This window comes from Rutilus rutilus (genome assembly GCF_951802725.1).
Source record: "Rutilus rutilus genome assembly, chromosome: 9".
Classification (NCBI taxonomy): Eukaryota; Metazoa; Chordata; class Actinopteri; order Cypriniformes; family Leuciscidae; genus Rutilus; species Rutilus rutilus.
In genome coordinates this window covers 26,877,272-26,890,951 of record NC_140223.1, presented here as the reverse complement: position 1 = coordinate 26,890,951, position 13,680 = coordinate 26,877,272, and the positions used below count along the sequence as shown (strand labels likewise).

The window sequence follows — 13,680 nt, the reverse complement described above, 5'->3', positions numbered from 1 at the left end:
CCTGTTCCACTCAGCTGGGCTGACAGGTGTATGGTGACCTCTGATACGTTTGACCCTCCCATCTGAGAGGAACATGCTATCCACAATGTCCCACTACCTACATATCCTTGTCCTACAAACAACGTTTCACTTGGGTGATCAAAAATAATAGCATGTGCGCGCTTTAACTGATGTTTAGATCTTTAAACTAAAAAATCTTTCTATATCTTATCAAAAATAAGTGAGTTTATGCTTAAAACAAGACAAAAATCTGCTAATGGGGTAAGAAAAATAAACTTAATACAAAGGGAAACAAGATCATTTTTCAGTTTTAACCAAAAACTCACTTCATTTTGCTTTTCAAGTATATCTTGAATTAAGAATGTGTGGATATTTAATGCAGAACAGGACAGAGTAAATACAGTGTAAAGCTTTACAGTATAGTTAAAACACCACACAATTTCTGTACAAACACATTTAATTAAAAGTTTAAGAACCAATGCGGCAAAATCTGATAACATCCTGAGAGGAAGAAAGACAGAACAGAGGAACAAAACTTTTTACAGCATTTTTTCTTTCTTTTTTTTTTACAGTAAAAGACTGTTGAGCGAGCGCTAAGAACCGTAATTTATAAAGATTAGATTTGTTTGGCATGTAAGACGTCTTTCTGAGAAACTGTCCGTTCAGTTTACAAGCGTCAGATTGTGTCTAAATCCTGTCGGGACAGCTCCGCTTTAACAATTTACCTCAGATGGCACGATGATGGGTGACAATGCTGTGAATATTTACAGTCAGGCTGTCACAGGAATCACGTCGCAGGACATACATCACACTCACAGGAGCCAACCAGATGGATCTGAAAAGGATATCTATAGCAGAAATGTTCCCGATTCATGCTACATATTACTTTAAAAATACAACATAAAAGTACCATAAAAGAGAATTTTATAGACAGTGTCATAAAAAAAAAAATTTAAATTTAGAGTTGGTGTACATTTACAAGGTACATTTTAGACTGTGTGTGGTATGTATGGAAGGCTGTAATCCCATTGAGTGTTGCTGTATTCTGATGTGCCACTTTAGTGGTGTATTTGTGGTATGTACTATAGAAATGAGCGGTTGAGGCTTCACTCTGATCCCGTAATAGAGAAGTTCGGTCTGGGTTTGTGGCTCGGTGGGCGTTTGGCCGATCGGATGGTGTGGCTTGACTGTCTGATGTGGGACTGATGCACAAACACACACACACAGAGTTCACAAAACAAGCATTTTTAAGTCGCATCAAACTAGTCCACCATTGCGTGTGTGTGATATTCCCTTTAAAACACTAGTTCATAGCCACAATGTGTCCCTTCTCCAAAGACACTCATACACACACAATCATTGACAGCCTGTCAGTGGTCTTGTGTGCATCCAGAGGGGATGTTTGTGTGCGACTGTGTTTTCCGGCATTGCTTCCTCGTACTAATTCTCCTGTGGCTTGCTCGTCTGGGGGAAAACCCAATAATAACAAGTCACATAGATCCTCACACACTCATTCCCCCATGCCACTCGCTTCTGGTGGGATCTCAGAGGAGTGTGTGTGTGTGCTTGTGGACTAGGAGTGTGAAACACGCCGTCGCCTCTTCTGTACGCGAGAGGACGCATGATCTATAGACGCACCTGAGAGAAAGACAGAAAGTGATTATTGCCACATCTGAACTGAATGCACTGTTGGTTTATTTTTTTATGAAATAAGAGGATATGCCATATTGTGAAACTAGTCACAGTTAAAAGGTGTGGTTCGGCACTAAAAATAATATATTCAGCACAAATGTTTAAAAACATTATTTTATGTACCCCATTTTAAGATTCACACACTCTTTAAATTCCAAGTGTCGTAGTCGTAGTTGCAATGAAAAAATGTGAATGACAAATAATTAAATAAATAAATACATGAGGAAATGTAAATGATAAATACATATTTATACTGCATTAAATAAATGTGAATAATGAATATGTACCGTACATAAACAAAATACAGAAATAAATACATGATTCAATGGAGTTGTATTTAAATTTTCATGCAATTTAGTCAAATTTATGTATTCATTAAATTAGTAATAATATTAATATATTAGTTTTGTTTATATATTTTATATTCATGTACAGTATTATTTATTTTTTTCATTCCATATTTATTTATTTCTGATATTTCCTCCTCAAATATGCTAAAGAGGTGGTTGCCATTTTATCCCCACTGGCTGATTCACAGAACACGCAGTTCGACTAGTCCTCCATAAAATAGATATGTTTTATAATATAAAATAAGTACAATAAACAAAAAGAAAAGTTATGAGGAAGATGAGAACATATCCTAACAGTCTCAAAAATAAGATGTGAAAAGTATCAATAGGGGATGTGATTTAGAGGTTTTGTGGATGGATCACATACAGTAACCACACTGTGACACACACACACACACACACACAATGTCATACATTCATGAACGTACATACACTCATTCACAAATCTCACACACACACACTCACACTGTGAAAAGTCCTGCTGTGATTCACTTAAAATAACTGTCAGAGAGAGGCGCCGTTACACAGTCAGACAGGAGGCCCTTAACAGCTCAGGGGTCCATCAAACTGAGGCTGACACGCACACTGTCACACACGCTTTCAGAAACGGTCAGGTTTGTGTCGTGACTGACAGGAATAAAGAGATAAAGATGCTGAGATGGTGAGAGATAAAAGAAAGAGAAAAAAGACCATACAGCTGACTCGCACACACACGTTTACTTAAAGGGATAGTTCACCCAAAAATGAAAATTCTGTCATTGTTTACTCACCCTCAAGTTGTTCCAAACCTGTATGAGTTTCTTTGTTCTGCTGAACACAAAGGAAGATATTTGGAAGAATGTTTGTAACCAAACAGATCTCGGTCCCCATTGACTACCATAGTATATTTTTTTCCTACTATAGAAGTCAATGGGGACCGAGATCTGTTTGATTACAAACATTCTTCCAAATATCTTCCTTTGTGTTCAGCAGAACAAAGAAACTCATACAGGTTTGGAACAACTTGAGGGTGAGTAAATGATGACCGAATTTTCATTTTTGGGTGAACTATCCCTTTAACTAAATAAAGACATACCATACACTTCTACTGTTACATGTGGACTAATTTATATAATAATAATATGTATTATTACTTATTGAATTAACATGTCAAATCAACAGCCCTAATTTTAATACTAGATAACACTTTATCAGATTTTGCTACCTTCTGGGGACAATTTTATTCCCAAAGTATAGCTAAGTAATCCCACACACACCCTCACCTTCCTCACAGGTGGGTCCCAGCCAGGTGACAGGACATGAGCAGTGACCCGTGCGCTGGTCACACTGGCCTCCGTGTGCACACTGACACAGGAAAGAACAGCCTGGACCATAAAACCTGCTGTCACAAACTGAGAGAGAGAAGATGAAGGTTGAAGTTTGAAGGAAGGTTTGTGAGAGTTTGCCTAAGATGTTTGTGTGTACCTTTCTCGCAGTGTTCTCCTGTCTTTCCCGATGGACAGAGGCACTGTCCAGTGGTCGGATCACAGGGCGCCCCATCACACTCGCAGAGTTCTGCACAATCATGCCCAAAACGCCCAGCGTCACAACCTGTCATACAAACACACAGTCAGAGAGACCATCAAACTGCACATATGTCCTCACAGCACATATTTCTGTCACGACAACTCGAATTAACATACACGAATTAACCCGCATAGCAGATCTATACAGGTGGAGCTGGGGGAAGGTGGAGGGTTTCTGAAGCGCAGGACTGTATCATAAAATTTGTCTATATAAATCAAACTTCTTTTGAAGTCATATGATAGCTCTGCGTGACGAACAGACCTTATTTAAGTCATTACTCACTAATAATCTTCCTTTCCAGTAAGTCAGCGAGTCAAAACAGAGAACCAACGCTGTCAAATTGTAAAGAACCATATTCATTCAAAAGATCCAAAATGAACGTGCATGAGAGCTTGAATGAATGTCAAGATTTCTATTGAATGATGACATAATTGCAGTCTGTTAGCCATCTATGTTGTATGGGTTCAGACGACTTGGGATATAGTTTTATGATATTTTAATAGTGCTTTTTTATTATTTTGGTGCTTTGATTCACTGATTATATTGAGAATAGACTATTTTCTTAAAGGGATACTCCACTTTTTTTGGAAATAGGCTCATTTTACAACTCCCCCAGAGTTAAAGAGTTGAGTTTTACCGTTTTCGAATCCATTCAGCCGATCTCCGGGTCTGGCAGTACCACTTTTAGCATAGCTTAGCATAGATCATTGAATCGGACAAGACCATTAGCATCTCTCTCAAAAAAATGACCAAAGAGTTTCGATATGTTTCCTATTTAAAACTTGACTCTTCTGTAGTTACATCGTGTTCTAAGACCAACGGAAAATGTAAAGTTGCGATTTTCTAGGCTGATATGGCTAGGAACTATACTCTCATTCCTGCGTAATAATCAAGAAACTTTGTCCAGCAGGCGTAATGATATGACGCAGCGCCTGATAATAGGTCTAATAGGTTAGACAAACTTAGTCCCGGTCACGCTGGAAGTTACCGAGCTGGGGACTATTTTCACGCGCTGCGTCATATCATTACGCCTGCTGGACTCATGATACGGCAGCAAAGTTTCTTGATTATTACGCAAGAATGAGAGTATAGTTCCTAGCCATATCAGCCTAGAAAATCGCAACTTAGTACACGATGTAACTACAGAAGAGTCAAGTTTTAAATAGGAAAAATATCGAAACTCTTTTTGAGAGAGATGCTAATGGTCTTGTCCGATGCTAAGCTATGCTAAAAGTGGTACTGCCAGACCCAGAGTTCGGCTGAACGGATTCGAAAACGGTAAAACTCAACTGTTTAACTCTGGGGGAGTTGTAAAATGAGCCTATTTCCAAAAAAAGTGGAGTATCCCTTTAACAAAATTCACTTTCGTGTTCCACTATAGAAAGTAAGTCATGAATTGTAGCTTTAAGTCTCAGATGAAGTACCCAGTATAATTTCGTGCTGATAATGTACGTTTTAAAGTTGAGATTACTTACGTTTTTCACACTGTTCGCCATGGTAACCTGGAGGACACATGCATTGTCCGGTCACGTGATCACACAGGTGTCCATGTTTACAGTCACATGATTGTGCACAGAGCTTGCCAAAAAAGCCAGCAGGACATCCTGGAATATGGAACCATTTCAAATCATATTTCTTGTTCAGAAGTGCAGCAAACATGATTCATTCTAACAGTAAAGATAAGTCTGTCACTCACTGTGTTGGCAGGCGGGACCGTAGTATCCAGACGGGCAAGAGCAGCATCCCGTAAAGCGATCACATGTTCCGTTATTCTGACACACACACTCTTGCTCACAGTTCACACCATAGTGACCTGAGACACAATCTATCAAATGCACACAAAAGTGTTCAGGTGAATTTATCATCCTGTTACCAAAATTGAATGCATTCTGAATCAAAAGTGCCATTACACACTTTAAAGTGTTTATGTTATTCCTGGTTATGTTAGGATGCAATTCCATGCCCAGACAGCAACACAGTGTCGGCCTGGATCCGGCCCACATCTGGTACGTGTGGATTCCACGTGTACCAGATCTGGGCCGACACTATGTTGCTGTCTGGGTGGGTACAAACTAATTTTATTTGTGTGCTTGTTCACCTTTTTCACAGTGTTGTCCGGTCCAGCCCATCCCACATCTACACATCCCATTAACAGGGTCACACACTCCTCCGTTCGCACAAGTACAGAAACTCCGACACTGCGCTCCATAGCGCCCCCTAGGACATGCTGCATCGAGAACAATTCCACATTTAACAGCAAACATAAATACTACAAAGCTGTGCATACATATGAGATACAAGTGTTGTTTTGGTTCATTATGTAGAACATTACACAGGATGTCTTGACTATATCTGTATGCTCTGTGTTTCAGCAAGTCGCATGGATCTGTCTTCAATTTGAACCACATGAGGATGGTTTACCAAGCACTGATTAATCCTCATCCAGCACTAAATTATACTGTCAACACTTAATTTCCACTGTATATCTCATTCTAGCCTGAAACCATACTTATTCTTGTACAGCAAAGAAAGAAAAAAAAGCTTTGGCCTGTTGATCTTAGTGAATTTATTTATTTTTATCCTGAGCTACAGTGCATGACTGAAAAAAATTACAAAAAAGTACAATTGTCGACAATTCATGTTCATTAGTCAACTAAAGCCCTATTCGAATTCAGTATGGTACATTTGTGTTTCACAGGAGGTCACCACCATATAAGAATTATTTAAAGGTACTTTTTTTGTTCATAATTAACTAAATGTAAATGATGATTCACTATGATTCACCTTGATTCACTATGGTAAGCCAAGTTTTTATAGACCCGATAGGATGGATTTCACGGAAAATTGCGCACATGCATGTCTCCTCACATCCATAAATAGTTAGAACCGTGTCTATTAATGGGTAAAGCTGCAGTAACATCTTCAGCTAGTCAGTTTGAGATGCTTTCCATCTAAACTTGTTATATCTCTTAAGCCTACAGTAGTAATGAATGTTTTATGAGACGTAAGATGACCATATTCATCAGCACAGTCAAGCACCACCAAAACAATGTTCATCTGCAAAATGCATGCAGTTTTGTTTTTTAACCGCCAGAGGGCCAAAAGTAATAGTAATAACATTATATCACATATGCCACATCCAGACATCAGAAACTCTTCAGAGAACCCAAATTCCATCTAAATCAGTGTATGAAATCAGATGAAAATTTTATGCTAATAGTTTTAACTTTTCATCCGATTAGTCATTAAAATGGTATTGTTTTTTCTGTCAGTGCGTGTGTTCATTGTTATACTGTACTATACCAGGACAAATATGTAGGAGACTTTCCCTCAAGCAAAACACCTCATCTTTTTATCTTTTAACTATGTCCTGGTCCGGACGGAAACTTCCAGTAACAACAAGAGCACAGATGGCATTATTTTCAAATAAACTCTGAATTTCTCAATTACTACAATTAGCCCAAGCCCTCTCATCCCTCAAAATGCATTTAAAGAACTAACCACACATGCAATTGCTCGATCACAAACATCCACACACACGTGCACAAACACACACACGCCACACACAAGTTTACTTAAGCTCTAGATCATTAGTGCAATGGTAAAGTGGGTCTGATTTGGCAGCGCAGCTAAAGAGCAATCATGTTTCTTTGGGTAATTTAGATTGGGAAAACAATAAGCCGATCGCTTTGATTCGCTTGCTTATTTATTTGTTTCCTCGCCAGCAGATCCGCCGACACGCAACACAGAGAACCAGCTACTTATAGTCATCTGTAAACATTAAACATGGCGAACGTAAGCAGTGGCACGTCTGCGAGACGCTCTGAGCCGGCGTTTTTCAAGGAGGCTAAGAAAATCCCTCCTGGAAAGTCCCGTTCCATTCCAGCTGATGAGTGATGAAACACGAAGATTAGGAATCTGATCTCTCGCTTCTGTTCTTCAGGAAAAGGGGTGCTGCGATCAAATTCCCTCACGCAGGAAACTGGAGAAATTTGTTAACTAAATATTGTAAATAAGCCCTGGGAGAAAATCAGGAGGACAAATAGTGCCTGTAAGTGCAAGACTGTGAGACGCAATATATTTCGGTGTTGTTTTGCTTATGAAGTCATCATAACACTAACGGCTTTCACATCCTAACGAGATGTGAATGTTCTAGGTTTGGGTGGGAGGGATCATGGATGGGTGAAGACAGAAAAAAAGAAGAAGAAATGAATGACTGAAAGGTTGGAGAAGTTGGCGAGATAAGTGGTGAAGAAAAGCAAATAAGAGGAAAAATAAAAGGGGAAAAAACGTGTTGCTATTAAACAAAAAAAACAAAAAAAAATTTAATCGTTATTTGAAATAAATCTGAAATAAAAATGGAATGGAATTCTTAAACTTTAGAAAACTTAAATTAGAAATGTTAGCTAACCGCAGCTAACAAATAAAAATAAATGAAAGATAAACAGAAATATTAAATAAAATGAAAAAAGCACTTAACAAAATTACTAAAATTTAAACTAAAATGAAAACCTAAAAATAAAGGCTCATTCAAATAATAATAAATACTATAATAATAAATAAATAACATTAGATATATACCTTGTTCGCAGGACGGTCCTGTTCTTCCAGAGGCGCAGTTACACCTCCCAGTCTCTGGGTGGCACTGTCCTCTCTCTCCACACAAACACACCTGAGCACAGTCTCTCCCGTAGCGACCTCTGGGACAACCTGAGAGAGAAAGACAGAAAATATTATCTAGAAATGCAGAATGCAACAGAGCGGTCTCAGCATAGACCAATGATTACCCATAGCCACAGCCATCGATTGAGCATCAGGTTCTTACTGGTGCTGCAGTTGGGTCCCAAGTATCCCGGCTGGCAGATGCAAGAGCCAGTCCTGAAGTCACATCGGCCTCCATTGGCACATCTGCACCTCTTCTTACAGTGGGGGCCGTAGGTGCCCTCTCGACACCCTGTGAGGAGCAGGAAAGACAACACTGGAGTGTATCTTTGATATACACAGTCCGTTAGCAGTTGTCATATATGTTAACTATGCATTTATGCATGTTTCGTTTAGTTGAGGTCTTCTAAAGCACCCTGGAATGATAGGTTTTCTACACTAAATACAGGTAGATTTGAGCACACTTCTAAAACAAAGCATATGTCTATAAATCGTAATTATATGTAACTACACAATAACATACAGAAAAATTGGGGTCAGTAAGAAATCTTTTGTAACATTATTATTAAAAATTATTTACTGTCACTTTTGATCCATTTAATGTGACATTGCTGAATTAAAGTATCCATTGCTTACAAAGAAAAAAATATTTCTGACCACAAACATTTTCGGTCCCACTTTATATTAAGTGGCTTTGAGTACTATGTACTTACATTGAAATTAATAATTTGATACAATGGACTTATTGTGTACGTGCATGTTTTTACATTGTACTTATATTTTGAAAAAACCTGCATGTAATTACAGCTGTAATTAATTTATGCAATTACATTTGTAATTACACTGTTGACCCTTCCCTTACACAACCTTACCTGTATCACACCTCAATACAACCTGAACACAATAAGTACATTGTACTTATTTTTCGATGCAAGTACATAGTACTTAAAGCCACTTAATATAAAGTGGGACCCCATTTTCTATTAGCTCAGCTTGTAGATGAGCTGTTGGTTTGGTTGAACAACTATGAGAACACCTTTATTAGGTCAAACTGTAGAGGTTTGAGGAATACATCTTACTGAGATGACAGCGGATGCCATAGTATCCAGGTAGACAGCCGCATTTCCCCGTGACGCGATGACAGCTGGACTGATCTCCAGAACAAGTGCACACTTGAGAACAGTTCAGGCCGAACCTGCCCTGAGGACACACTGAGAAAGAGAGAACATGGGATGACTTTAAGAGCATGTGTGAGTTTTCCACAGAAATGTCCAGTTGTCTAGACACATTCCTGAAAAGGCATCAGGCCTCAGACAGGAAGGAGATATGATATGATATGATATGAAGGGGAGGCTAGACATTTCACGTAACGTCATTCAAACACGCTTACATTTATACACATTCACATACGTCTAGGGTATCTGACAGAAGACAGGGCTTATGATTGTGTCTGTGGGTGTGCGTCCATTACATAGAATTTGCCACAGAAATGCATATCACACACACTGAAACATCATTATATGGAAATACATATATTTAAATACCTATATTCAGGGCTGAACAGTAAGGATGTTTTCCACTGGCCAAGTCGGATCAGTGGTTTAGATCTTATAAATTATTATCCAATATATATATATATATATAATAGCAATGTTTTGTTATTATACACAGCCAAAAATATGTTGACATATTTCCAAATAAATAAATAAAATGTACTATTTATTATATTTGCATAATACAGTATACTGTGCTATATATAATGTATGTAACATGTTAATCTTATCTAAAAAAAAAAAAAAAAAATTGTAACTGGCCTGAAAGTCTCACACAGGCCTCAGGCCAATAGATGATCCTTATTGTCAAGACTAATACAGATCTGTGTATGATCATCTATATGTGTGTGTGTGTGTGTGTGTGTGTGTGTGTGTGTGTGTGTGTGTGTGTGTGTGTGTGTGTGTGTGTATTCACCCCACCGGCATGTGTAAGAGATAAGCTCAGACTCCAGACTAAAGAGAATAATTAGACTGTTGTCATTAGCCGTGTCTACTGCTGTGTGTGTGTGTGTGTGTGTGTGTGTGTGTGTGTGTGTGTGTGTGTGTGTGTGTGTGTGTGTGTGTGTGTGTGTGTGTTCATGTCTGTTCCAGACTTCTTATCCTTACACAGACAAAACAAAGCCTGCTGTTTGAGTTGGCCGCTCAGCGCTAACCTTTATCAGATGTCTCACATCCACAGAGAGAGAGAAAGAGAGAGTGAGAGAAATGGGGGGTGTTGAAAGAGAGCAAAACCCCAGCGCGTGTAACGAGAGGTCCAAGTTTGTGTGGGGCGGTTTGTAGGTTTGTTTAGCGTAGTTTTGAATGCAACAAAATGTTGCTGTAAATAAAATAAAAAATCTTAAATTAAAAATGGATGTTTGTCTTTTCCTCCCTTCGTTTTGATTAAGCTGGTCATATGAATGGATGTATAAATGGACAGATCACTGATTCTTCAGGACCTCAACAAAACAGGCAACATTTTCAGACATACCTGTGTTTGAGTACAATTTGCCTGCTTCTTTTTTTTTTTTTTTTTTATAAAATTTGCGTTATTATAATCTAGCACTAATGAACGAATGAGTCTACAATATAATTTTAGACTTACACCTAAAATCATGTATTAAATACAGCAGACATTTCTTTTGCTACAGTTAGAAGACCTTCTTGAATTGAGGGAAATTATCTAAAACACACAAACAAATTCTTTACCAATTTTGACAGAAAATAAGCATAATTGCATTTTATATACTATATGAGGACTAAGTGTAATATTAAAAAAAAACTAAAATATTAAGCCGCACAACTGGTTTTAACTTTGATGATAATAAATGTTTCTTGAGAAGCAAATCATCATATTAGAGTGATTTCAGAAGGATCATGTGACACTGAAGACTGGAGTATAGATTTGAAGACTTGATTACAGGAATAAATTACATTTTAAAATATATTCAAATAGAAAACAGTTGTTTTATATTACTATAACATTTAGAATATTGCTGTTTTTACTGTATTTTGATCAAATAAAAATAATTGAGCATAAGAGACTGTTTAATATATATGAAGTACTGAGTTATAGTCTTACAGGGAGATTTAGAGGTAGAATGTGTTGCTATTTTAAAAACTGTCTTAAGAATCAGTGTAATATATGAAGTCTTCGTCTCACATACTTGTCTCACAGCTGTTCCCAGCGTACCCTGCAGGACATCCACATCTGCCTGTCACATGATCGCAGGCCATGCCCACTGGACAGATGCATCTTTGCTCACAGTTTCTACCAAACCATCCAGATGCACAGGCTATACACACACAACATACAGACAGTGAGAGAGAAAGCAGATGGTTTGTGGAGTGAGCAGCCCGCGTTCACCCATGTGAACATTCCAGTGTGTAATGGAGACAGAATACAGTAATTTGTGTGATGACATGTGAATCGCGGCTATCAGTGCTTACAAACTCCTCACTATAAATCACTATAATCACTTACATCTTACTAACTACAGCCAAATAAAGCACCCTGAGTGAGTCTGTGAGAGAGAGAAAGACAGATGTGTTTATGAGTATATAGGGTCTTTGGGTGTTGAAGCATGTGTGAATGCGTTTTTTGTGTTTGTTTGTTTGTTGACTGTCTATTTGTGCACATTCATTAATAATAATACATTAAATATGAGTACATACGTGTTTTACATTTTAGTGTGTGTGTGTGTATGTGTGGTCCTTGTATTCCTGACAATGGGGACCAAATAATTTTATTAAGTTTTGACCATGAGGAAAAATGCAGGAAGTTTTCTGTGAAGGTTGTGTTTAGGGTTAGGGGATCGAATATATAGCTTGTACAGCATATAAATCATCATGTCTATGGAAAGTACCCATAAAACGTGTTTTAACTCACTCTGTTGACAGCTGGTTCCTGTCCACCCAGGTGTGCACCGGCACTGGCCGCTCACTGGGTCACATGACCCTCCGTTGTGGCAGTCACATGATTGACTGCAGTTGGTACCAAACATACCCGCTGGACAAGCTACAACACAAACACATCAAATCAAACTTTTACTAATCTAAATATGCAGTACTTCATTGTTTGTCTTCATTCATTCACTCACACATGCATTTATATTCAGTGAATAAACTGAAGATGATCTATTCTAGATGTTACAAATAAAGCAAATGTGAACATTTAGTATGTTGATTCAAAAAGATATGTGACAAAACTGTCATTTATTAATTTCATTCATATTCACATTTGATTGTAAATCAGCTACTTAGTACCTACCGTTCAATTTATTATCTAAAAATACAGTAAAAACAGTAATATGGTGAAATATTATTACAATTTAAAATATGAACCTGTGAAGTGTAAAAAGCCCTTATGTGTCCAGATAACAAACCTATCTACTCTATTCTCAAACACTTCATTTGCTGTCTGTAAATGGTTTGTATATGGCCTGAACGCATTTGCTTTAGCAGACACAAATGGCACGAGATTTTGCTACTTCAAAAAAAATAAACAATAAAAATAAACGAGAAAAAGTAGATACAAATCTAAATAATGATTTGCACCCTTTGAAAAAACAGAGGGCCACAAAGCTAACTAATAACATCACTCGACTCCAGAGAAGTTTCATCACAGTCGACATTTCCCTGCAAAGCATGTCATGGGAAAGCCAGACGTAAAAAATACAACATCTGAGAGAGGGATCTTTAACACAAACCTCACTTCATTAAAAAGAGAGGGAGAGTGAAACAGAAAGAGAGATAAATCTTTATTGGGCCCCTGATCTATTAAACTACTGACGGGAGATCGCATGAGAAGACGGATGGTACTAAACCGATGTGCCGCAGAACTCTCTTAAAAAAGCATCTTACCCTAATAAAATACTGACAGACACACAAACGGAAGACTCCTAAAAAGTAAACATGGATGCATTTAACCTTTCTGCTGCCAACCGGGGGGCTTTTCCCTCTCTTTATTCACACACACATACAAACACATGCTTTAAAAACTGCATCGACTGTGATAAACAGTGTTTGGGTGAGCGATTGTAGGTTTATTTCTGTGCGAGGATGCGGCGTTCAGCCGGAGATGAGCCTCCAATCACACCCCGTTTTAATGATGTGGGCGGCTTACCCAGAATGCATTGCGGCGGTGCCCAGCCAGGGGTGCAGCGGCAGGCGCCTGTGATGTGGTGACACTGGGCCTCATTCCCGCATTGGCACATCTGCGCGCAGTCCTCCCCGTAAAACCCAACAGGACATCCTAAGGAGGAGAGAAGATTTGAGTCAGCAGCGTCTCTGTGTGTGTGTGTGTTATAACGTGTGGTACATCATTGGAAAGTCATGCTCATAGATCCCCCCCCAGAGGCATCAGAGAGCCAACAGAG

The 13,680-nt window shown here is 38.4% G+C and overlaps 1 protein-coding gene across 3 annotated transcripts in view; it reads right to left on the bottom strand.

The window, feature by feature from the left end:
• Positions 1–442: 442 nt before the first annotated feature.
• egfem1 (EGF-like and EMI domain containing 1) overlaps positions 443–13,680 on the bottom strand; it is a 53,667-nt gene continuing 40,429 nt past the window's right edge. For 2 of the 3 annotated variants that reach the window (XM_084418732.1, XM_084418733.1), the window contains 12 exons: positions 13,428–13,556; positions 12,192–12,320; positions 11,470–11,598; positions 9,350–9,481; positions 8,434–8,562; positions 8,190–8,318; positions 5,707–5,835; positions 5,305–5,433; positions 5,084–5,212; positions 3,507–3,632; positions 3,305–3,433; positions 443–1,638 (listed from right to left, as the gene is read on the bottom strand). In XM_084418732.1, the coding sequence (XP_084274858.1) occupies positions 1,574–1,638; positions 3,305–3,433; positions 3,507–3,632; positions 5,084–5,212; positions 5,305–5,433; positions 5,707–5,835; positions 8,190–8,318; positions 8,434–8,562; positions 9,350–9,481; positions 11,470–11,598; positions 12,192–12,320; positions 13,428–13,556 (1,484 nt within the window). In that variant the 3' untranslated portion in view covers positions 443–1,573. The remainder of the gene's footprint in view (positions 1,639–3,304; positions 3,434–3,506; positions 3,633–5,083; positions 5,213–5,304; positions 5,434–5,706; positions 5,836–8,189; positions 8,319–8,433; positions 8,563–9,349; positions 9,482–11,469; positions 11,599–12,191; positions 12,321–13,427; positions 13,557–13,680) is intronic. The other variant, XM_084418734.1, reaches the window with a different exon arrangement.